Source organism: Trematomus bernacchii, unplaced genomic scaffold (genome assembly GCF_902827165.1).
Source record: "Trematomus bernacchii unplaced genomic scaffold, fTreBer1.1, whole genome shotgun sequence".
NCBI lineage: Eukaryota > Metazoa > Chordata > Actinopteri > Perciformes > Nototheniidae > Trematomus > Trematomus bernacchii.
In genome coordinates, this window is record NW_022987571.1 from 2331800 (window position 1) to 2355552 (window position 23753).

Genomic DNA, 23753 nt, shown 5'->3' on the forward strand with positions numbered 1-23753 from the left:
GGACAAGCTTGTTTTTGGCCGTGTCTTTCAGATGGAAGCCATCATAACTGTAAAGGAAACCTCTGGAGCAAAGACTCGAAACACAATGAGAACACAGGAGAGCTCGACTTGATGGCAGACACTGAAGGTTTATTGGAAGTTACGGCCGGAGAATTGACAGAGACATTTTCTGCAGCCACGAAGTGACACAGCTCCGGCATAATTCTGAAGATCTCTCCCACATCCCAAGTATTTATCTAGTTCTAGAAAAATAATGAATAAAGAGAGAAAGTGGCAGCCGAGGTCGCATGCCCGAACGTTGTCTGAAGGAGTAGAGTGATTAAAAGGCTGAGGCCTTGGTTCATATTATTCTGAGCAACAACAAAGACCAAAGAGCTTTTTTGTCTGAGCAGATCAGCCGGACTGATCGGTGAAGCTCATTCATACAAAGTCTGAGAGAAGCAGCTTCCAATTGGTGCTCAAGGTAATAAAACAAATATAAAGTATCCCGTATACACTAGAATTGCATCATTGGATTTTATTATCTGTCTAACAACAGCGGTGATACGTTGTCTAGATATTGTTGTCATAGATATTGTTGTCATAGATACAAACTCCGCCCATCCAGCACAGAGATCTTGGTGATGCATCCGTCACTTCCTGGGTTGACTTCTGCGACGCTGTCCTCTGGCATCCCCACTAAATCCCCAACAAGCACCAAATGATACTGAACCCCCCCCCCCCATCCGGTTCATACCTGTTGACTACAAAAACGTCCTGCTCACCTCCAAAGCCCTCCACAGCCTGCCCCCCCTATCTCACTGCACTCCTTCAGGATTACCCCCCCCCCTGCTCCCTCCACTAGTGGTAGTCTTTCAGCTGCACTGCACCCAGAAGTCCCCCCCCCCCCCACCCCACCCCACACACACCAGACAGTCTGACATCATCACCACATTCAAATCCACCTCAAAACCATACCCATGCTTTTTAAATCAAAGTCTATTTTTCATACAATTTTAGATTTTAGAGTTGATCTTTATTATTCTTGAGAGTTATATTTTCATCCTCACTTGCATTACTATTGCAGATCTGTAACATTTAAAGAGGAATTATTCTGCTCATATTTGTATGTTGTGCCTCTACTGTGGCATGTCTCCATACTTTAATGTTCAAAAAGGTCTTGTGTCTTGAGTGTTACGCAGTGATGTCACTATGTTCCGGAAGTAAGAAAGAGTACTTCTTTTATGCATTGTAAGTGGTCCTTGGGTGTCTTGAAAGGTGCCTCCAAATAAACTTTATTATTATAATTATTTAATATTTAAAAAAGCACAGGGAGCGTTTTTGGAGCGCCTTTCTGTCAGAAAAGACGTGATTGGCTGTGAGGGGTTTGGATTGTTAGCTTTTGAGATGTATTTAAGCTAATTGCCTGAGAGTGATGTTTTTTCATTCATTATAAACATGTATTTAGCTTTAAAGCTGCACTCAGTAACTTTTGTCCTGATATTTAAATACAGATGATCATTCTCCTCTCCTGAATTAGAGAACTCCTCCTAACACAACAGGTGGAGGTAGCAGTTCTTCATTTGGCTGACCTAGTGCTGGAAAGTAGCTAGATATATTTATAGACTATTTATAGATTTCTTCATTTATTTGAATAGACAGTGGATATTGTATCTATATCTATAAATGTCTATCTTGCTGCACATAATCAGATCATCCCTGAGACTCTCCTGCTAAACTGAACCCGTGTGCTGCGTGGCTCACAGGATCTCCTCTGTGTCTACAGCTTTGCCTTTATCCCACTGTTTCAGCGACTGTGAGGATTTACGGTGCTGAAAATCTGTCTCTCTTTGTTCTGACTTTGTTCAGATTAGACAGTGAGGCTTTCTGCAAAATGACTCCAACTTCATCATCATAGTCATTGCAGCATGCAGGTTTTGGTTGCTTAGTAACAACATGAGTGACCTAAAGCAGCTTGGAAAAATAATGAATGTGGCACGACTGAAGAGGATGATTAACCATGGAGGGAAAGAAGGATGAACAAGAGTTCTGATTGATGAAGGTGGTCAGGTGAATGAATGATATATGTCGTGGAACATAAAACTGAAGTCTATTTTAGATAGAGTTGATCTTTATTATTCTTGAGAGTTATGTTTTTATCATCACCTTCAATACTATGGCAGATATGTCACATTTAAAGAGGAATTATCCTGCTCATGTTCAGCTTCATATTAGTATTCTGCTCTGATTGGTTAGCTGGCCGGCTCTGTTGTGATTGGTCAACCGCTAAGAGATGTCCCGCCCCTTAGCCTAAAATGTGTTGTTGTTAAAATGCTAACCAATAGAAGCAGGACTGTTACATAGTGATGTCATTATGTTCCGGTAGTAAACACAGGCATTGCAGGCAGGGGGGGGGAACTTCTTAGCTCAACTTAGATCAGGGCTGTCAAACTCAATTTCGTCGCATTAGCATTATGGTTGCCATCAAAGAACCGTTTGTAAATATCCATATATAAAAATATTATATACAGGGTTCTTACACCTTTTCCAAAGTCAAATTCAAGCACTTTTCAAGCATTTTCAAGGTGCATTTTCAAGCTTTTCAAGCATCTTACAGCTGTTGTAAATTACATATTTATATACACATACTTATACTCAAATGATTATTTCCCTACCTCACATTAAATCAGATGTTCTTTATGCTATAAACAACCAAATGTGTGTTTCATAATAGCATTCTACATGAGGATGAAACATTTAAAATGTTAGAAAAGAAAACTAAGTTTAATATTTCAAAATGAGTGACCCAGCTGTACGTAGACTGGGCATCCCATATAACCTGGCTGAGCCAATATAAAACAATCAGCCAAATAACTTTTCAATATATTATTGATTACTATTTTTGAGGTACTTTTAGGTTGGCAGTAAACACAAGTCAGAGGTAAATGGTGTACTTTTCCTCCACTACATGTATTTAATACCTTTAGTTACTTTACAGATGTGGATGAATGATGTGAAATATAATCAAGTGTTAAATCAGACTTTAGTTCCACCTGGAGTAAATTCACAAGCTACCCTGCAGTATACAAAGTCATTCAAACTAGCTGCTCCTTTACCAGCTTTGATAACACTTTCATGATCAATAATTATAAAACATATCATATACAATTATTAGGGATGCTCCGATCGCCAATTTTGGGGCCGATCGCCGGAATCAGTATCGGCCGATACCGATATCGCTCTCTTTTCCTCTCTCCCCCTCTCTCTCTCTCCTGACAGTCCGTCAGTATCTCCTGCAGCTCACTGATCCAGTAATGAGCGACCCAACAGTGGAGAATAAATATATTTATAACTAGTTTAGCTTGTTCCAGAGGTAGATAAGATTGCTAAGTGTGTTAGGTCTAACTCTTAATGTGTGTTCTGCTCCGCTCACCGGTCCGTCACAGCGGGTGGAGCTGCAGGATTTCTGCTTCACACACACGTTGCATACCGCTATTTTACTGTCATTTTCGGACACTTAAAATACTGCCAGACTAGTGAAGCCATTTTGGCGAGCTTGTTTTGCCGCGCACAGAGAAAAGTGTCATGTATTTTACATGCAACGATAGCCTAATCTAAAATGCTCTACTCTGGCGTACCTTTCGTGTGGTGTGTGGCTCGTCAGCGCAGACTCTCGCATCGTTATTGTTGCACACTTTGCAGGAGGCTACTCTTGGGCTTCGCTTGACCCTCGTCTCAGCCATGGCTTGTATTTGTCTTCTGCTAGCCAACGCTCGTTGAAACGGCAACCTCCTGGCATACTGTCATCTATCACTCTCATCAGAATGCCCAGGTCACACACATAACAAAAACACTTGCCGGTCACGCGCATAGCGCGGGAAGGCCGGAGCGGAGCTGTTTTATGTAAAAGCGAAGCAATTAAGCGCGCTCCGACTTCTTTATTTTCTTTTAATCTAAAAAGCGAAGTAAAGCATTTACAATTTCAAGCACTTTATCCCAAATTCAAGCACCATTCCCAAAATTCAAGCACTTTTCAAACCTTGAAAACACCTCGTACAATTTCAAGCATTTTCAAGGATTTCCAGCACCCGTACGCACCCTGTATATATATATAAAATGTGTTATATTACATATTCGCCTCCGCATTGGATTATTATTGTTTTTAGTAATATATAAATAAATAGCTACCTCTGAAAGCAGAAGTCTATGAAAAATAATTGCAAGTAGATCTTTAACATTTACAACAATAGTTACATTTCTTAAAAAAATTATCACCATGCGTTTTATTAAAATGGGGTAACAAAAACACATGGTTGTGCATCACATAAATACTGTATGTCAGCGGTTTTCAAAGTGTGAGGCGCGCCTCCCCGGGGGGGCGCCAGAGAGCTTCAGGGGAGGCGCAGCGTGAGAAAAAAATAACGAGAAACCGTGAAATCTAGCTAGCTAACTTTATGCGAGCAGCTACATGGATCGATTTTTAGTGAAGTTACCTAAAGTGAGAGAGGAGACAGCGTCTGGCAGAAAACGGAGGAAGTATGACCACGATTATTTGAAGCTAGGATTTTTATGGACCGGTCATGCAGGCGGACTGGCCATCTGTGTGTTCTGGAGAATCACAGAACGGCCGGTCGTCAGCGGGCCGTTGACAGCCAGCTCGGTTGGCTGACGGCCGACACCGCCCTTTATTTTAATTGTAATAATACTTACTTTGATCAAAAGCAAGTACGGGTCACGTCTGCAGCCAGAGGAGGATCTGCGTTTATTCCTGTCTACATTGCATCATCCGCCTGTGTGCATCAAAGACGCAGACTCATTGTTCTCACTAAAGTAGGGGTGAGTGTAATAAGGAGGCAAAGTTGACGTTCAGTGTGTTGCCGGGAGCATAAAAGGATTTATCCACCATGTTGAAAATGTTAAAAATGTTTAAAAAAACATTTTAAAAGATAAAATGTTTAAAAGTTGTTGCTTAATGTTTTAAGGAGGTGACGCTACTCAGCCAATCAAATGGGTGCAGTCAGTGAGTCAGCACGATAGATTCAAACTCACACAGAGACGAGACAAGACGAGAGAAACAGTCGGAATCATTTCAAATAGCGTGCTCAAAAAAGAGAAAGGTAGACAGAGAAAACAGAGCATTTCATGACATGTTCTCGTACTGGACCTCTTTGAAATGCAATTGAATGCCCCTGCATTATAGCAACAACAACAGTAATTATAATAATAATAGCAATAATAATTGGGAGTGGGGGCGCGGCTGTTCTTATGTTCTCTGAGGGAAGGCTCTCCTTCCCACACTTTGAAAGCCCCTGCTGTATGTTACATACACACATTTTTCTGTGTTATTGTTACATAACTCCAATGAATTTAAGTAACCCTCAACATATCTCATTACATATCAACCTTTTTTTAAGTGAATAATAAAGTTCTTAAATCAAGCACTATGCAAGTATTTATCATCTCCAGCTGCACACTAGACCCTCTACCCACAGCCCTTCCAAATCCAACATCTCTGCTATAAGTCCCATGATCACCGACGTCATCAACAGCTCCCTCAAGGCTGGTCATGTTCCATCTGCTCTTAAAACTGCCGTCATCAGACCCCTTCTCAAAAAAAACACCCTAGACCCAGATATCCTCGCTAACTACAGGCCCATCTCCAACCTCCCATTTCTAGCCAAGGTGCTGGAAAAAGTAGTTGCCGCCCAGCTTCAGGACCATCTCCAACTAAACGGCCTCTGGAAAAATTCCAGTCCGGTTTCCGTTCCGCCCACAGCACTGAAACAGCTCTGGTCAGGGTCACAAACGACCTGCTGATGGCGGCTGACACTGGTTCCCCATCTCTCCTCATCCTCCTGGATCTGACTGCAGCATTCGACACTGGCGACCATAACATCCTCCTTCAGCGCCTCCAATACACCATCGGACTCTCTGACTCCGCCCTGAGCTGGTTCCAGTCCTACCTGTCTGGAAGAACAGAGTATGTCTCCTGTCTCACCCTGTACACTCTGCCCCTTGGCCGTGTCATCAGCCAGCATGGAATATCATTCCATTGCTACGCTGATGACACGCAGCTATATATAAAGACAGACCCTATCCCACATGCATCCTCACTGTCACCATCATCATCACCGTTCCCATCAACATCCTTTAACACCTGCATTGAGGAGATAAAGACTTGAACGCAACAAAACTTCCTGCAGCTAAATAGCTCCAAAACAGAGGCTATTTTAGTTGGCACACCAAACCAGGTCCAGTCATCCCCAATAACCCACATCACCTTTTCTGGCCAAAACATACCCCTCCCCACATCAGTTACTAGGGATGCTCCGATCGATCGGCCGCCGATCGTTATCGGCCGATATTCACTCTCGGCCGATCGATCGGTGCTCTCTATAAAGGCCGATCAGGAGAGCCGATCACATGACGTAAAATACATTACACTTTTCTCAGTGCGCGGCAAAACAAGCTCGCCAAAATGGCTTCCCCGGCAGTATTCAAATGGCAGTATTTTAAGGTGTCCGAAAAAGACAATAAAATAGTGATATGCAACGTGTGTGAAGCAGAAATCCTGCAGCTCCGCCCGCTGTGACGGACCAGTGAGCGGAGCAGAACACACACTAATGGCGCATTTCCACTACACGGTCGGCCTCGGCCACGCTCGGTACGGCTCGGTACGGCTTGGCCGCGTTGGGCCTTAACAGGGCCGACTCACTTCATGCTGCGCTTCCATTACAGTTTAGGAACTGGGGTAGTTACTATAGTAACGCAGTGTAGGCGGAGCCGTGACGTCATCTTCAATGAGAACTCCAGAAACACAACACAGCCGTTAGCTGTTAGCACTCAGAGCTCACAGCTCCTCATATATGTTCAGAAACTAGACAAAAGTTAAACAAGTACAAACCACAGACTGCCTGTCATGGTGAATACAGTCGCTGCTTTATTTATGTCTGTATAGGCCGTTGTTGTGAGTGTGGACGGTCGGAGCATATACTGCGTTAGCTTAGCCAATCTCCATCTAGAAAAACATGCATTTTAAAAGGTGTTTCGCCTGCCGTCTGTCTGCAGACTTGTCAAAGCATTAATTCATGGTTTTTACTAACCGGTATCAGTATGTTGTTACTTCGGCATCATTTTGAAACGTATATTACAATTAAATCACGGTCAAATATGTCCATCTTGTTGTAGTTGTAGCCTCCTTGCCAGCGATGCTCTCTCTAGTTTAGCGTTTGTTGGCCCCGATAGAACCACAATTTTGTCGGGCCAGAAAAGAGGTGAAAAAGTGGCCCCGGGCCGGGCCGGGCCGTAACTAGGCCTAGTGGAAGCGCAACCAAAAACGGGCACGGCACGACACGGCACGCTTAAAGCGAGCTCCGCGCTGTAGTGGAAATGCGCCATAAGAGTTAGACCTAACACACTTAGCTATTTGATCTACCTCTGGAACAAGCTAAACTATTACTGGATCAGTGAGCTGCATGAGACGGATACTGACCTGATACTGACGGGCTGTCAGGAGAGAGAGGGAGAGGGAGAGAGGAAAAGAGAGCGCTTCCGCTCGTTTCTCCCGTGTTATTATCCAAATAATGTACTTCATTTGAATGTAATAATTATGTTGGTTGTTGTTTGTGGAAGCCCATCATGTATTGAAAAATTAATCTGAACTTTTCGATCCGTTACGATTATAAACTGAAGCAATATAAAAATGAGCCCCATTAACTGAGTCCCCATAGCCCCCCGATCCCTATCAGTTACCAACCTGGGTGTAAGATTGGACCAACATCTGACCTTTGACACCCACATCAAACACCTGTGCAAAACCTCCTTCTACCACCTCAGGAACATTGCAAAACTCCGTCCCACACCCTCCCTGTCAGATGCTGAACAACTGGTCCATGCCTTCGTCTCCTCAAGGCTCGACTACTGCAACGCTCTCCTCATCAGGACTCCTAGCGGGAGCCTTCAGAAGCTCCAATATGTACAGAACAGTGCCGCTAGGATCCTGATGAGGGTGAGAAAGTACAATCACATCACACCCATTCTTCATTCCCTCCACTGGCTTCCTGTCTCCTTCAGGATCGAATACAAGATCTCACTACTGACCCATCAATGCATCCACGGGAACGCTCTTCCATACCTCAAAGAACTACTCACATCACAAACCTCCACACGCAACCTCCGCTCCACAACAAACCATCTGCTTCGCCCCCCCAGGACCAAACTCCGCACAATGGGGGATCGGGCTTTCTGTGCAGCTGCTCCTCACCTGTGGAATTCCCTCCCAGACCACCTGAGGACTCCAGAGACCACCTGAGGACTCCCAGACCACCTGAGGACTCCACAGACCACCTGAGGACTCCAGAGACCACCTGAGGACTCCCAGACCACCTGAGGACTCCACAGACCACCTGAGGACTCCACAGACCACCTGAGGACTCCACAGACCACCTGAGGACTCCACAGACCACATGAGGACTCCCAGACCACCTGAGGACTCCACAGACCACCTGAGGACTCCCAGACCACCTGAGGACTCCACAGACCACCTGAGGACTCCTTCAGACCACCCGAGGACTCCACAGACCACCCGAGGACTCCACAGACCACCCGAGGACTCCCAGACCACCTGAGGACTCCACAGACCACCTGAGGACTCCTAGACCACCTGAGGACTCCCAGACCACCTGAGGACTCCACAGACCACCTGAGGACTCCCAGACCACCTGAGGACTCCACAGACCACCTGAGGACTCCCAGACCACCCGAGGACTCCACAGACCACCCGAGGACTCCACAGACCACCCGAGGACTCCCAGACCACCTGAGGACTCCACAGACCACCTGAGGACTCCACAGACCACCTGAGGACTCCACAGACCACCTGAGGACTCCACAGACCACCTGAGGACTCCAGAGACCACCTGAGGACTCCACAGACCACCTGAGGACTCCACAGACCACTGACGCCTTTAAGAAAGGCCTAAAAACCTTTCTTTTAAAAAAAGCCTTTGATTAAACTTTTGTTTCTGTTGTTTGTTTCTTATGCCTCCTGTAGCACCTTGGGATTGCTTTAAGCAATGAAAGGTGCTTTATAAATACAATTTATTATTATTATTATTATCTGAATTCAGCGGTAATATTTTAATGTTATGAGCCAAGACTTTGGAAACACCTTGTCTCAGACCCTGATATGTTCCTATCAGCCTGTCACTCATGATTTCAGGGGGGGGGGGGGGGGGGGGGGGAGATGAGGAGGAGCAGAGGGAGAGGAGACGGTGATCGCTGAAGTTTTCCTCCTGCTTTACACGTTTTAATATCGTCTGAATATAGCGAGAAGACGTTCATTAGCTGAAAGTCAGGGCTTTACCTGAAGTTACCATAAAGTACGTTTTTGAAACTAAAATCCATGTGTATTTTGGAATTTGCCGTGGCGATACCCGATGGATCTTGACAGAGTGGGAGATATTCTGTTTTGTGTCTCCGTGCCGCTGTAACTAAGTTCTGTTCCTTAGGCCTGACTTACCAAAAGCATGTGCCAAACATAACATAAGGTTGGCGTCAAACAGAAACACACACACGTGTACTCACAGCTCCAGAACGAGCACCACCTCAGCTCGGCTCTCAAACACATCTTTGAGCGTGATGATGTTGGGGTGTTGGATAGCGTGCAGGATGTCCACCTCCTCCTCCAGCCGGCTCCGGTCCAGGCCCAGGCGGCTGCACGCGTTCTTGCGGATCTTCAAGAATTTACCTGCCCAGTAAGTCCCGGTGGCCCGCTCATGGACCTTTCGAACCTGAGCAAAATGCCCACTGGAAGGGGTAAAGACACAGTGCAGGGTAAACACCAAGCTTCAGAAGATTAACCTCTGCACAAACTCTGACAGACCCAGCACTATCTTTGAGACTGGACATGCATCGTTTCATCAGAAATTCCCATAAATCAACAGCTGCATGTCCATCCACATATTTGAACAAACTAGATCTCTATCCTGGACAACCCCTCCCACCATGCAGAGCTGGTGAAGACGAGGAGTACGTTCAGCCAGAGACTCATCCCTCCTCGGCACAGCACCAAGCGCCTCCAACACTCCTTGTTCCTTCAGCCATTAGGCGGTACAATAAAGGCTTGGCCCCCTCATAAAAACGTATAAAACCCATGACCTGCACCCTAAAGTACCTTTGGACTTGCACTTCAAAATGGATATGTATATATTTAACATATCCACAAATATGCATTGTATATATGTAAACACTTCATTTGAACAAGATGATGCAAAATAATGTGCAACCTAGTTAAATAACTAAGTTATTGTTATTTGATGTTTTTGATAATAATCAAAGAGAAGGTCAAAATGATTTATCTGGAAAGTCGCTGTTAAAAGGATGAATTTAGTTTTTTTAAATGTATAACCATGCAAAGAGGTCAGCTATTTGTTTGTTTGGGATGTGAATGAAAGGCATTTTAAATCCAATATGTTGGAGAACATTGGAAACACATCTGTAAAATACTTTTTAAACAGCTTGATATATCCGTACCTTCCCAGAACTTCGCCGATCTCATAGAAGTCTTCCACATTTTCAGGCTTGAAGACGGCCATGTTGCTCTGCTTCACTTCCCCTGCTCCTTTGTCACTCCGCTGCTGCTTATTTAACAGCCAACTTCAAGTCATGGTCCTCCAAACTCTAAAGTTGGAACTAAGTATTAGTAACAGCAACATGTCAAGAAGGACATATAAGCACACATCATATAAATGCTGCAGGGTATCTGCAATTTCAAGAACACGTTTTTGAAAGAGGCCCTATTCTGTATCCTGTAGTGTGTTATATAGGTTTGTGTGCATGTAAATGGTCTGCAAAGGCTCTGGGTTCCCTTCAGAGGAAGTCTTCCCCCAGCCTGAAACACCTCCACAGGCAGTATGAGAGAAACATGAATACCTTTCTGAACATTAAAACATGGAGACATGTTCCAGTAGACATTAAATACTAAATTGAATCTGAAAATGAGAATAATATGTCCTCTTTAAGTAAAGTTTTAAAAAAATACTTAAAAGTTATAATATACTACATCAACAAACTAGACTATAAAACACACTGTTATAAAGTTGAATTCTAATAAATGTAATATTCAGTGCAACTAAGGTGCTGGCGGTATGTTCAGTAAGAGTGCACTGTGGAGACAATTTAGGTAGGAACTCATCAGGAGTGAAACGTTGACAAAGATCCGGGAGCGTGTCCTTCATGAAAAACTGTTCTTTATCATTTACAGGTTTAAAATGTTCACAGTCCATTTCAGCATGAGGATATAGGAAAAAGACCAACAGATACAGAGGTAAGGTAGGGGGACATAACAGTCTAAAAACACCCCCCCAACAACAACAAAAGATCTACATTCAGCATTCTTTCTTTGGTGTACACACTCTGTACAGAGGAGATTCTTTGACATCTTAAATTAGATCACTGGTATTTCCAATAATTGGTGTCCTTCTCTTATGAAACATGTCACAGATGTTGATTGATAGATGGGTATAGATCGAGTTTCCTCAGCAGTGAAGGATGTAGAGCAGGGGTGTCCAAACTAGAGCCCGGGGGCCAAATGCGGCCCGAGGACCATTTTGAATCGGCCCTCAGCAAATTAAAAAAGTATAATGGAACATGGGCCACAAATGAAACTTGTGCTTGTCTTATATTGTACTTCTTAAATATAAATGTAAAAATATATTACACAGTAGTATTCATGTGTTAATAAGACCACTTTTCAGTCAATTAAAGTTGGAAACATTTTCTAACATATCTTAGTTGATAAGAAAAAAGCCCAATGACTTATTTACATAACAAGCTTGAAATACATCCTTCCTATTTCTCCTTATTATTATCAATCTGAGGCTTCTGTGTTAAGGGATGAGCTGCCAACATCATTTACCCACAGGTGATTGATTTGAATAACTTATAACTGAACTTATGAGGCAATATACCTCTAGGGAGTGGCCCAGCCCTTCGTATATTTTTCTGTATGTGGCCCTCGGTGAAAAAGGTTTGGACACCCCTGATAGAGATAAACTAGTTTATGACTACATATGAAACTAAAGTTGCCTAAGGTAACAGATGATGACGTGTAACTCTGTCAGCCATGTTTTCTCTGATCATGGATCATTCCAACATGTTGCTTTTGCTGCATGAATTCATTCTCTCTCTTTAATATTTGGGTGTTTTCATATTTTCTTCAGTACGTTCTTCACCAATATATCAGTCTATAAAGGCCTTTCTGTGTAAAGGTTTCTGTGACATCTGATTACATGTGGGTGTAGCACTTCCTCATTTCAGGTTCTACTGTTGGTCAGCAGTGTTGGGCAAGTTACTTCCAAAATGTAATACATTACATATTACTGTCTTTTTTAAGTAATAAGTTATATTACGATATTACTGTCTCTACACTACTTTTATATTACTTTTGAGTTACTTTCACCAAAATAACCGCAAAATAATGGCTAGGTATTTTAAATGCTAAAATGTAGTTTAGTGCAGCAACTGTGTAGGCCCTTAAGGCTACTAACAACTTGTATTACAAGGCTTAGTTGAATACTCGATTCTGATTGGTCAATTCCGTTGCTAAGGAGGATCAAGAAAGAGAAAGTAAAAGAGGGTAAAAGACTGGACGTCAGATAAATGAACAGAAGTGAACACAAACAGGAACACGGTATGGGCTCTGCAGAGTTTAAGGACTTGTTAGTGGATCAGAAACTGTGAACAGAGTTGGACAGTGCTGCCATAAAGTTGTTGTTGTCGCAGTTCCAGCCGTTGGTGCGCCGTGGAACGGAGTTGTTTTTTTTCTTAGCGGAAGAAATACGATCATTTTAAGTAAATAAAATCATTTCAATTCATATTGGGAGTCGATTCCTTAGTTTGTTTAGTATCTGGCCGTGTAATAAGCGGGATAATGTGCAGCGACTTGGTCATTATGGGGAAAAGAACACCCTTCAGGCTCAACAAGATCAGCCTGACTGATTACGTAAACACCAGGCTTACAGAGAACCGGGCTTGCGGTAGAATAGTCCATTTAGCTTAGGAACCTTCCTAACGGAGTGAAATGACCCGGAAGTCCCTCAGTGGCAGCCATGATAAGTGCCATTCAAATTCTCTAAATGAAAGGAAAGGAGGTTTCAAACTTCCTTTATAACCTCCTTTAGCTTAGGAACCACTGGACCTCCCTAACCGAAAGGAGAGGAGAAAATGCTGCCCCACAATGCCTTGCAGCCGCAGCATTTGCCGTCACACAACAGTCGGCCGTTCACGGAAACAACCGATTATGACCGAGAAATGATATCATGAAAGTTACGGTGCTTATTAAGCTTTTTAAAACGTATGTGGTAAGTTGCCAAAGTGCTTTGTTTTGAACGTTCATCAGTATTATAATCAAAAAGAGAAATATGAACGTTAGTTTTTACTGAAATGATCAAATAAAGTCAACATTTCAGAGTCTTTACTGAGCTGTGTGGGGTTTGTTCAACTTTGAAAAGATGTTTGAATGGTGATATACACAGTGATAGATGTTAAGGACTAACGTTTATAATAAATACATTTGTATTGATTTTAAGATCTTTTCATAGTTCATACAATCATACGTATTGGGATCATTTGTATTAATGTGGACCGGAGGGAGAGGGTGACGAGCATAAGTTTCACTTTCCTTTTTTATTTCAATTCCAACTTTGGTCATGAAGAATATGTTTCTCTGTTGTCCCCGTTCATAAAGCATAAAACAACAGCATCAGAGCACGGTGCAGAGTCTCTAGATGAGTTTACAGTAGTCCCTTGTTCTTATTAAACATCCATGTTGTAGTCCGCTGTATAGAAAACTGTAGTTTCCATAGTTTCCCCACAGCAGCAGACGCACATTTATGACCTCCGCTGGCGCATCATAAACACGTTGGATAGTGAAAGTGCAGTCGATTCTCTAAAGTACCGCAGTCTCTTCTCCTAAATCCTTTTGAATTCTCCTATCCACTGACGTTTCACGTTTTCACGTTTCACTCCGAGGTCAAGGAATAGACGATAGGGTTAGACGATAGGAGCTGATTTTTGGATTATCCGACCGCAACCCCGCAGTGACGCGTCCTAAAACCCGGAAGTAAGTTAGCATTTTTACCACGTCCGGTTCCTTCGACAAAAAGCAATGCAATTTCTCCATAGGATTTTGGAAAATAGCTGTAAATAAGGTCTGTGTTTGACACAAATTGAAGAGACAGATCACGTTTTGTTCTACAACATTAAATACATCAGCAGTTACCCCGCTGGTGATTTTTGAAGAGTTTACGTGTCTGAAAAATGATGGTTGTTACCAAGTGGCTGAATAGGACTACAGAAGTTGTCCAGGCCATTTTACGTCATTACGCCGAACACGTAAAACACTCCCGCTAAGTTTGTTTGCCCTGTTCTGCTTGAAAGCAAGTACCTGCCTCCTGCAAACTGTTCAAACAAACGCTTCAACTTGTACCATTTAGAATCTGTATGTTTGAATATGGATCTGAAGTTGGCGTGACGTTGATGCAGCGACCCTGCTGTAGTTCGTTTATAGCATAACGTTAGCATTTTGCTTCTGGCGACTAGGTTTATGATTCGAAAATTATAAAAGTAGGGTAGACATGTGGATATTATCCGGCTGAACAAAAGGTGATCCGTCTCTTAAATGTGTGTCAACCACAGACCTTATTTCAAGCTATTTTCCCAAATCCTATGGAGAAATTGCATTGCGTTTTTGACGAAGGAACCGGAAGGAGTTTACTTCCGGGTTTTAGGACACGTCACTGCGGTTCTCTATTAATCTACCGGCACAATTTTTCTCTGGTGTCGGAATGTCTCGCGATATTAGTGAATTCTTAAAAAACAAAACACCATTTCATTTCGGGTTAAAATGAGTTGTAACTGCGTTACTGAGGATTGTAACGGGTAGTATATTACCCAAATGCCATTAGTAATGCGTTACATTACTTCATTACAGCAAAAAGTAATACATTACTGTAACTCCGTTACTTTTGTAACGCGTTACACCCAACACTGTTGGTCAGTGAACCTGAGGAGCTTTAATGTCGGTTGCAACATAACACCCTAAATAAACGCCAGATTAAAATAAAGATGGGGGCTCTTTCCTTTATCTCTGTCCTGCCCCCCAAATCCAAAGTTTTCTATCCAATATTTTAATAATAGAATTGTTGCAAACCGTTTCCATCACCATGTAAAAAGTTGTTTTATCCTAACAGTTCCCGCCAATTCCACTCCCTTCCCGATGACACATCACTGAATTATGTTATCACACAGCTCAGCAGGGATGACATCAGCGGTGTGCAACCAACTTCCCCCACTGTTCAACTGCGTGCTGTTCATGAACATACAAGAAATGCAGCCTTTGTTATATAATTCACAGAGATATAATCAGACAGGCGATGTTTACATGTAGACTGTAGTTCTATATCAAAATACTTTATATTACATATAACCGTGTTACAAATATCATCGTCGGGTCCCCAGTTATGGTCACTTAAGCTTCACCGGAGGGTTCTGACGCATTATTGACTTGAAGCCTTTAGATTCATTCATTTCTGTAAAGTAAAGTAGATAAATTGTTATTTTTTGGAATATTTAAGATATGACCTTTTGTCACACAGGTTAAAGACAAGATGCCAAACAGCCAAGCCCCCAGGAAGTGAGCCGGACCTTGTAGCAAATTGTTGTAGTGGCCAAATGGTAGGATTACAACTTCCTGTCAGTCCTTTACGTCATATGGCCCAAAAATAGTTTTTCCCATTGACTTACATTGGGAAAGAGACGTCTGTAAATCAGCGGATTATTTATTATAATTATGGTCTACGGCCCAGATACGGCTACTTTGGCTCTTGGGAGGCCGGCCAGTCTGGCTTCATGTGCCACTGAGCAACTTTCACAAGAATGAATGCGCTTCCAACGCTGGATCCAGTACTCTTTAGACATCCATGCACACAGCATTGTCCGCCAGGGCGATATGGAGTAATAACTGATGAAAAATATCGATATTTATATTTTAAGATCCGATTAAAATCCACGTTCAACCATCAGACCTACCCAAAGTGAAGTTTAGCCTCTGCATTTAACCCATTAGGAGCAGTGGGCAGATATTGCATCCAGACCACTTGGGGAGTAGTGTGGGAGTCCAGTGCCTTGCTCAAGGGCACCTTAGCTGTGCCAAGGAGGTAAACTCATACCTCTCTATGTACCTGTCTACACTCCATACTTGGTCAGATCCAGGACTTGAACCAGCGACCCTTTGGTTCCTAAGCCAAGTTCCTACTGACTGAGATACTACTACCCAATGCATGCGACAATATTCAAGGGTTAACTACTGGTTCTTTCATCAAAAATGTACATACAAATAATACAATTAGAACATGAAATCACTTTATTGTATTGCAACCTCCAAAACCAAGGAACACTTGCTACGCCATGTTAAGATATCAAACGTGACGATATGTAGTATCTATCAAAAATATTGATTTAAAGTCCAGCAATAGAAAGTACTCAGCTAAAACAACCAGAGCCATTTCATAAGGATATATAAGCACGAGTCTGGACAACATACAGCTGCTTTACAGATTCTGCTAAAACAGTAGCCTACAACTTCTTCTAAAAAAGTCTATCTGCCATTCCAATTTATGGAAACTACTCCACTGTGTGGAGCCGGTAGCGATATGTCAGGAGCAAGGATGTATACAGTACGTTTTAGGATTTAGGTAAAACATTTACCCAAACATTAATGTCAACTGAATGCGACAGAAGTATTGTAAATAATAAATACCCCATTTAAGCCCAGCCCACTGGGTCATTTGTAATCTAATATCTATAAAAGGTAAGGGTTTTTCAAGAAAACAAGAAATTAGGAAGGAAATGAAACCACCTAGACAAAACATGTTTTACTTTTCTGTGTGTTGGCATTCTTAACGTTACATACTCTCATGTCATAGAGCAGGCGTGTGAAATATGCCTTAGTTTTAGTGATGTAATGTCAATGTTTGAATGTGCGTATCTGCTCAGACCCTCTCATTCCCCTGCAGCATTTCTAACCCAACCTGTTGTGACACGTAGGAAAATAACACGCACAGTAAAATAAAGCAAACTTTCTCCTGCCATAGCGACACATGCAGCTCGGGGTCAGCTGCTATGTTCCGGTATTTTACACACAGAAAAAAAAAAAAACATATTCTTCGCTCACTGATTAATAAATGTAGCAGCAGGCCTCTGAAACAGGGCGTACGCACCCAGTGATGCTCGGCTGCGGCTCCATGAACGCTCCTCTCCCGCCACCTGTGTCTCCTCTCTGCCGCTGGAGCTCCTCACCGACGGGGCTCGCGCTGCTCTGCACCCGGCACTGAGGCTGGAGCTCTGACGGTTGGGGAATGCGGAAGCAAACTGCAGCATCCACAAGTTGATGTCGGCCCAATCCCAAACCACGCCCTACACCCTACCACTACACACTCCCCCTCCGTGACGGAGTGAACTCCGTGGAGTGACACCAGCAGCTCAACGAGGCTCCCTCCTGTCAGATGGAGGGAGTAAATACAGCGGCAAGCTTTGGGACGGCCTCCTCTCTCTCCGGCAGAAACAGGAAATGCCGTAACTGTATGTAACAACGGTTTCAAATCAGCATCTCTTAGACAAAAAATGTAAATTAAGAACTCAAATAAAACTCCAAACATCTTTCATTGTGTTACTTTTTTGTAAAGCTCTTTTAGTTTTAAACCTGATGTTTATAAGCTTCTTAGTTTTTGCAACAGTCTGTAAATATACACAACTTTATAATAAAATGCACACATTTACCTTTTTCTAGACTAAACACAGGTATGATCCTAAGTTTAAAAAATATGAGGTTATCATGAGGTTGTTAACATCGCAATTTATCAGTGGATGTTTGCTGGAACTACTTGTAAACAGCGTGTTTCCTGACGGACACACACAGCGTGACTCCGGTCAGGTAGAGACCAGTCTCAAGTCAGCACCGATGCAGACTCGCTGTTTGAGGGCTTGATAGCCCACTCCCCCTCCACACCTCTCCACACTCGTTGGTTTGGAACAGCACTTAATGTGGCGGACCCTCCGCGCGAACGCGCAAACGGAGGGGTAGTGTGTAGAGATGGGCGAGTCCTGATTCATCCGGATCATTAACCCGGATCCTAGAAATGAGCTGGTCATGACGAGTCTCCCCTCTCCATTAACCCGAGTCCTTGAGTCCCACACTTGGTGTGACGTACAAATTAAAACTATAAATTGCGTCACTCGCTACTCTCTTTATAACATGTAAAATCACATTACAACGTACCCCAAGTCCATCTACCTACCCTTTAGCAAGTATACAGTCACAGGATAGCTGCCAGAAGTGATCGTTTGGCTCAGGGGAGGGGACGCGGATCAGTGAAACTTCCTGCAGACTCGTGGGGACTCAGAGGAGCCGACGGCTCCAACAGCAGACTCGCAGATTCGCAGATTCGCAAATCCTGACTCGCTGCAACTAGAGATGGCAAATCCGGATCATTTTACGGACTCAGGGTCTTCTGAGTCAGTCATTGAAGAGATCCGGATCATACGAGTCATTTGAGTCATATGAGTCAGCATGACCAAGACCGTAGAAACCCTATTGGTGAAACCGAAAAGTTGTTGCATTTCACGAGCATATTATTATTCCATATATTTTGAATATATATATATATTTGTATATATATATATATATAATATCTGCATGTATATTTTCTATTTCGACATGTATATTTTATATTTTATTTTTATTTCTATTCTTGTATATTTTGTAGTTTTGTTTTATTGTAAAATGCCTTTTATGCTGCTGTAACAACAACAATTTCCCAATTTGGGATCAATAAAGTACTATCTATCTATCTATCTATTAAACTGACGTTATAATTAACCTCCGCTACACAGTGTATTTTGCTTTAATAAAAAATGTTGATCACAAAAAAAAAGGGTTATTTTGCGATTTGGCAAATCTGAGTCTGCTGTTGACTCGTGCATGAGGACGAGTCTGCTGGATCTCCGGATCTGCTGCTATATACGGCTCTGAGTCCGCACGAGTCTGCTGGATCTCTGGATCTGCTGCTATATACGGCTCCGAGTCCGCACGAGTCTGCTGGATCTCTGGATCTGCTGCTATATACGGCTCTGAGTCCGCACGAGTCTGCTGGATCTCTGGATCTGCTGCTATATACGGCTCTGAGTCCGCACGAGTCTGCTGGATCTCCGGATCTGCTGCTATATACGGCTCCGAGTCCGCACGAGTCTGCTCTGCTGTGTGTTGCACACACAGTGAGTCAGGATTTGCGAATCCGAATCTGCTGTGGACTCGTGCATGACGACGAGTCTGCTGGATCTCTGGATCTGCTGCTATATACGGCTCCGAGTCCGCACGAGTCTGCTCTGCTGTGTGTTGCACACACAGTGAGTCAGGATTTGCGAATCCGAATCTGCTGTGGACTCGTGCATGACGACGAGTCTGCTGGATCTCTGGATCTGCTGCTATACGGTTACGGCTCCGAGTCCGCACGAGTCTGATCCGCTGTGTGTTGCAGCGAGTCAGGATTTGCGAATCTGCGAATCTGCGAGTCTGCTGTTGGAGCCGTCGGCTCCTCTGAGTCCCCACGAGTCTGCAGGAAGTTTCACTGATCCGCGTCCCCTCCCCTGAGCCAAACGATCACTTCTGGCAGCTATCCTACTTGCTAAAGGGTAGGTAGATGGACTTGGGGTACGTTGTAATGTGATTTTACATGTTATAAAGAGAGTAGCGAGTGACGCAATTTATAGTTTTAATTTGTACGTCACACCAAGTGTGGGACTCAAGGACTCGGGTTAATGGAGAGGGGAGACTCGTCACGACCAGCTCATTTCTAGGATCCGGGTTAATGATCCGGATGAATCAGGACTCGCCCATCTCTAGCTGCAACACACAGCGGATCAGACTCGTGCGGACTCGGAGCCGTAACCGTATAGCAGCAGATCCAGAGATCCAGCAGACTCGTCGTCATGCACGAGTCCACACAGCAGACTCGGATTCGCAGATTCGCAGATTCGCAAATCCTGACTCGCTGCAACACACAGCGGATCAGACTCGTGCGGACTCGGAGCCGTAACCATATAGCAGCAGATCCAGAGATCCAGCAGACTCGTCGTCATGCACGAGTCCACAGCAGATTCGGATTCGCAAATCCTGACTCACTGTGTGTGCAACACACAGCAGAGCAGACTCGTGCGGACTCGGAGCCGTATATAGCAGCAGATCCAGAGATCCAGCAGACTCGTCCTCATGCACGAGTCCACAGCAGACTCAGATTTGCCAAATCGCAAAATAACCCTTTTTTTTGTGATCAACATTTTTTATTAAAGCAAAATACACTGTGTAGCGGAGGTTAATATAACGTCAGTTTAATAGATAGATAGATAGATAGTACTTTATTGATCCCAAATTGGGAAATTGTTGTTGTTACAGCAGCATAAAAGGCATTTTACAATAAAACAAAACTACAAAATATACAAGAATAGAAATAAAAATAAAATATAAAATATACATGTCGAAATAGAAAATATACATGCAGATATTATATATATATATATATATACAAATATATATATATATTCAAAATATATGGAATAATAATATGCTCGTGAAATGCAACAACTTTTCGGTTTCACCAATAGGATTTCTACGGTCTTGGTCATGCTGACTCATATGACTCAAATGACTCGTATGATCCGGATCTCTTCAATGACTGACTCAGAAGACCCTGAGTCCGTAAAATGATCCGGATTTGCCATCTCTAGTAGTGTGTAGGGGTAGGGTGGAGGGCGTGGTTTGGGATTGGGCCCTCCTTCAGCTTAGGAACCACTGGACCTCCCTTGTCACTACCCGATCTGTCCCCCTGCCCGATCTGTACTGCGCATGTGCGAGATGGTCCGCCATATTGGACAACTACATACGGCAACTCTACTAGGACACTTGACACAGTGGCTTTTGGCAAAGCAGAAAAAGAACCGAGAGAGATTATTGTTATTACAACGTGACTTCACTATTATTTAACAACTCTTTTTATTGGGTTCTTTTATTTGGGGTTAAATACATTGTCAGAATAAATGAGAAATGGATTTAACTTCTGTTAGACAGCTATCATACTGAATAAATATTTACTGTGAATGTATGCAAAAATGTATGGCATATAGCTGTCTAACAGAAGTTAAATCCATGTCTCACTTATTCTGACAATGTATTTAAACCCACATAAAAGAACCCAATACAAAGAGTTGTTAAATAATAGTGAAGTCACGTTGTAATAACAATAACTCATCTCTCTCGGTTCTTTTTCTGCTTTGCCAAAAGCCACTGTGTCAAGTGTCCTAGTAGAGTTGCCGTATGTAGTGGCGGACCACCTCGCACATGCGCAGTGCAGATCGGGCAGGTGGACGGATCGGGTAGTGACCAAGCCCCCAGGAAGTGCGCCGGACTCTGATGAAAATATTCGTGCTGGCCAAACGGCGGTACTACACTTCCTTTTGGTTGCCAGGCCCGGAAACACTTTTTCCCATTGACTTACATGGGGAAAGAGTGGTCTGTAAATCGTTGGATAATTTTTTTTAAACTAAATAAACTACCCAGTATGAACACTTGTATAGCCCTTATTAAAAACATTCGTTCCTCAAGTTGTAAAATGTGCTAATAACGTTATTCTGAGAGTTATTTCCCTCTGCATTATGAACGCGCATCTAACCCACGGGACCGCGCCGCCCGGCACGTTCATGTTACGTGTTCAGCACTACATGAGTTTATCTTTACCCATGGATGCACAATAAGAACGGACCCATATCGCCTTACTGCCAGCCCACGGAGCTGTAATAATGGATATATTGCACATGTTTGCTGTAATTCATCATTTGTAAAATATTATACTACATGGGCTGTATGATTAAATCTTGTACCGTAAATGTTGTATTAAATAAAGTTAATATTACCGACGTAGATTAACGTCCCTGTAGCTTCTTATTGCACTAAGAAGCTTATTGCACTGTGTGTGTATGTGTGTGTATATATATATATATATATATATATATATATATATATATATATATATATATATACAGTGCAATAATTATTTCATGCTAAATGAAGCTCTGTTGCTTGGATATCACTAGATCCTGTTACAGCGTAATATAAAAGTACATAACGATTGATGTGTAAATTAGCATAATTACTAGCTACCCGCTAGCTGCTAACTGCAGCCTCGTTAATATCAAATCTATCATAACAAACATTACCATGCTGTCATGAACGTGCGGTGCTGTTACGTGTACGCAAATTGACGTGCTTGATGTGAACGAGCATTTTGGGGGGCATGGTTAAAGTTGCGCATGCGCTATGAGCGCACATACGGGTACTTCTCAGGCATGCCGGGTAATCTGTGACGTTTCGCTCTCTCAAAAGTTGGGCCATTTTATCATCATGCGCGAATGAGCAACTCTCATAGGAATGAATGAGGCCCCGCCTCCCACGCTGTATCCAGTTCTTATTATACATCCATGGTAGTGACATCCCTAACCGAAAGGAGAGGAGAAAATGCTGCCCCACAATGCCTTGCGGCCGCGGCATTTGCCGTCACACAACAGTCGGCCGTTCACGGAAACAACCGATTATGAACGAGCAATGATATCATGAAAGTTACGGTGCTTATTAAGCATTTTAAAACGTATGTGGTAACTTGCCAAAGTGCTTTGTTTTGAACATTCATCAGTATTATAATCAAAAAGAGAAATATGAACGTTAGTTTTTACTGAAATGATCAAATAAAGTCAACATTTCACAGTCTTTACTGAGCTGTGTGGGGTTTGTTCAACTTTTAAAATATGTTTGAATGGTGATATACACAGTGATAGATGTTAAGGACTAACGTTTATAATAAATACATTTGTATTGATTTTAAGATCTTTTCATACAATCATACGTATTGGGATCATTTGTATTAATGTGGACCGGAGGGAGAGGGTGACGAGCATAAGTTTCACTTTCCTTTTTTATTTCAATTCCAACTTTGGTCATGAAGAATATGTTTCTCTGTTGTCCCCGTTCATAAAGCATAAAACAACAGCATCAGAGCACGGTGCAGAGTCTCTAGATGAGTTTACAGTAGTCCCTTGTTCTTATTAAACATCCATGTTGTAGTCCGCTGTATAGAAAACTGTAGTTTCCATAGTTTCCCCACAGCAGCAGACGCACATTTATGACCTCCGCTGGCGCATCATGAACACGTCGGATAGTGAAAGTGCAGTCGATTCTCCTAAATCCTTTTGAATTCTCCTATCCACTATCCCTTAACCCCGTGACGTTTCACTCAGAGGTCAAGGAATAGACGATAGGGTTAGAACTTAGGAGCTGATTTTTGGACTATTCGACCGCAACATCGCTGTTTGAGGGCTTGATAGCCCACTCCCCCTCCACACCGCTCCACACTCGTTGGTTTGGAACAGCACTCGGACCCTCCGCGCGAACGCGCAAACGGAAGGGTAGTGTGTAGGCCGGGGTAGGGTAGGGTGTAGGGCGTGGTTTGGGATTGGGCCGTCATGTCCGTTCACCGTAAATACTCCAGTTTTCCTTTTTTATAATTCCATTATTAACGGAAGAGAATTTGTTTTTGAGAAGTGAAAAGTAAAAAAAAATCGGTTCTTAGAATTTAAAGGTAGGGTAGGTAAGTTTGAGAAACCGGCTCGAG

At 43.0% G+C, this 23753-nt stretch overlaps 1 protein-coding gene across 2 annotated transcripts in view; it reads right to left on the bottom strand.

The window, feature by feature from the left end:
* Nucleotides 1–17504, bottom strand: part of si:dkey-240h12.4 (death-associated protein kinase 2) — a 30817-nt gene extending 13313 nt beyond the window's left edge. Inside the window, exons 1-3 of one of the 2 annotated variants that reach the window (XM_034126209.1) lie at nucleotides 17259–17504; nucleotides 10513–10659; nucleotides 9565–9786 (exon numbers count right to left, since the gene is read on the bottom strand). In XM_034126209.1, the coding sequence (XP_033982100.1) occupies nucleotides 9565–9786; nucleotides 10513–10574 (284 nt within the window). In that variant the 5' untranslated portion in view covers nucleotides 10575–10659; nucleotides 17259–17504. Of the gene's footprint in view, nucleotides 1–9564; nucleotides 9787–10512; nucleotides 10660–17212 lie in introns of both variants that reach the window. The other variant, XM_034126210.1, reaches the window with a different exon arrangement.
* Between the last annotated feature and the right edge of the window lie 6249 nt (nucleotides 17505–23753).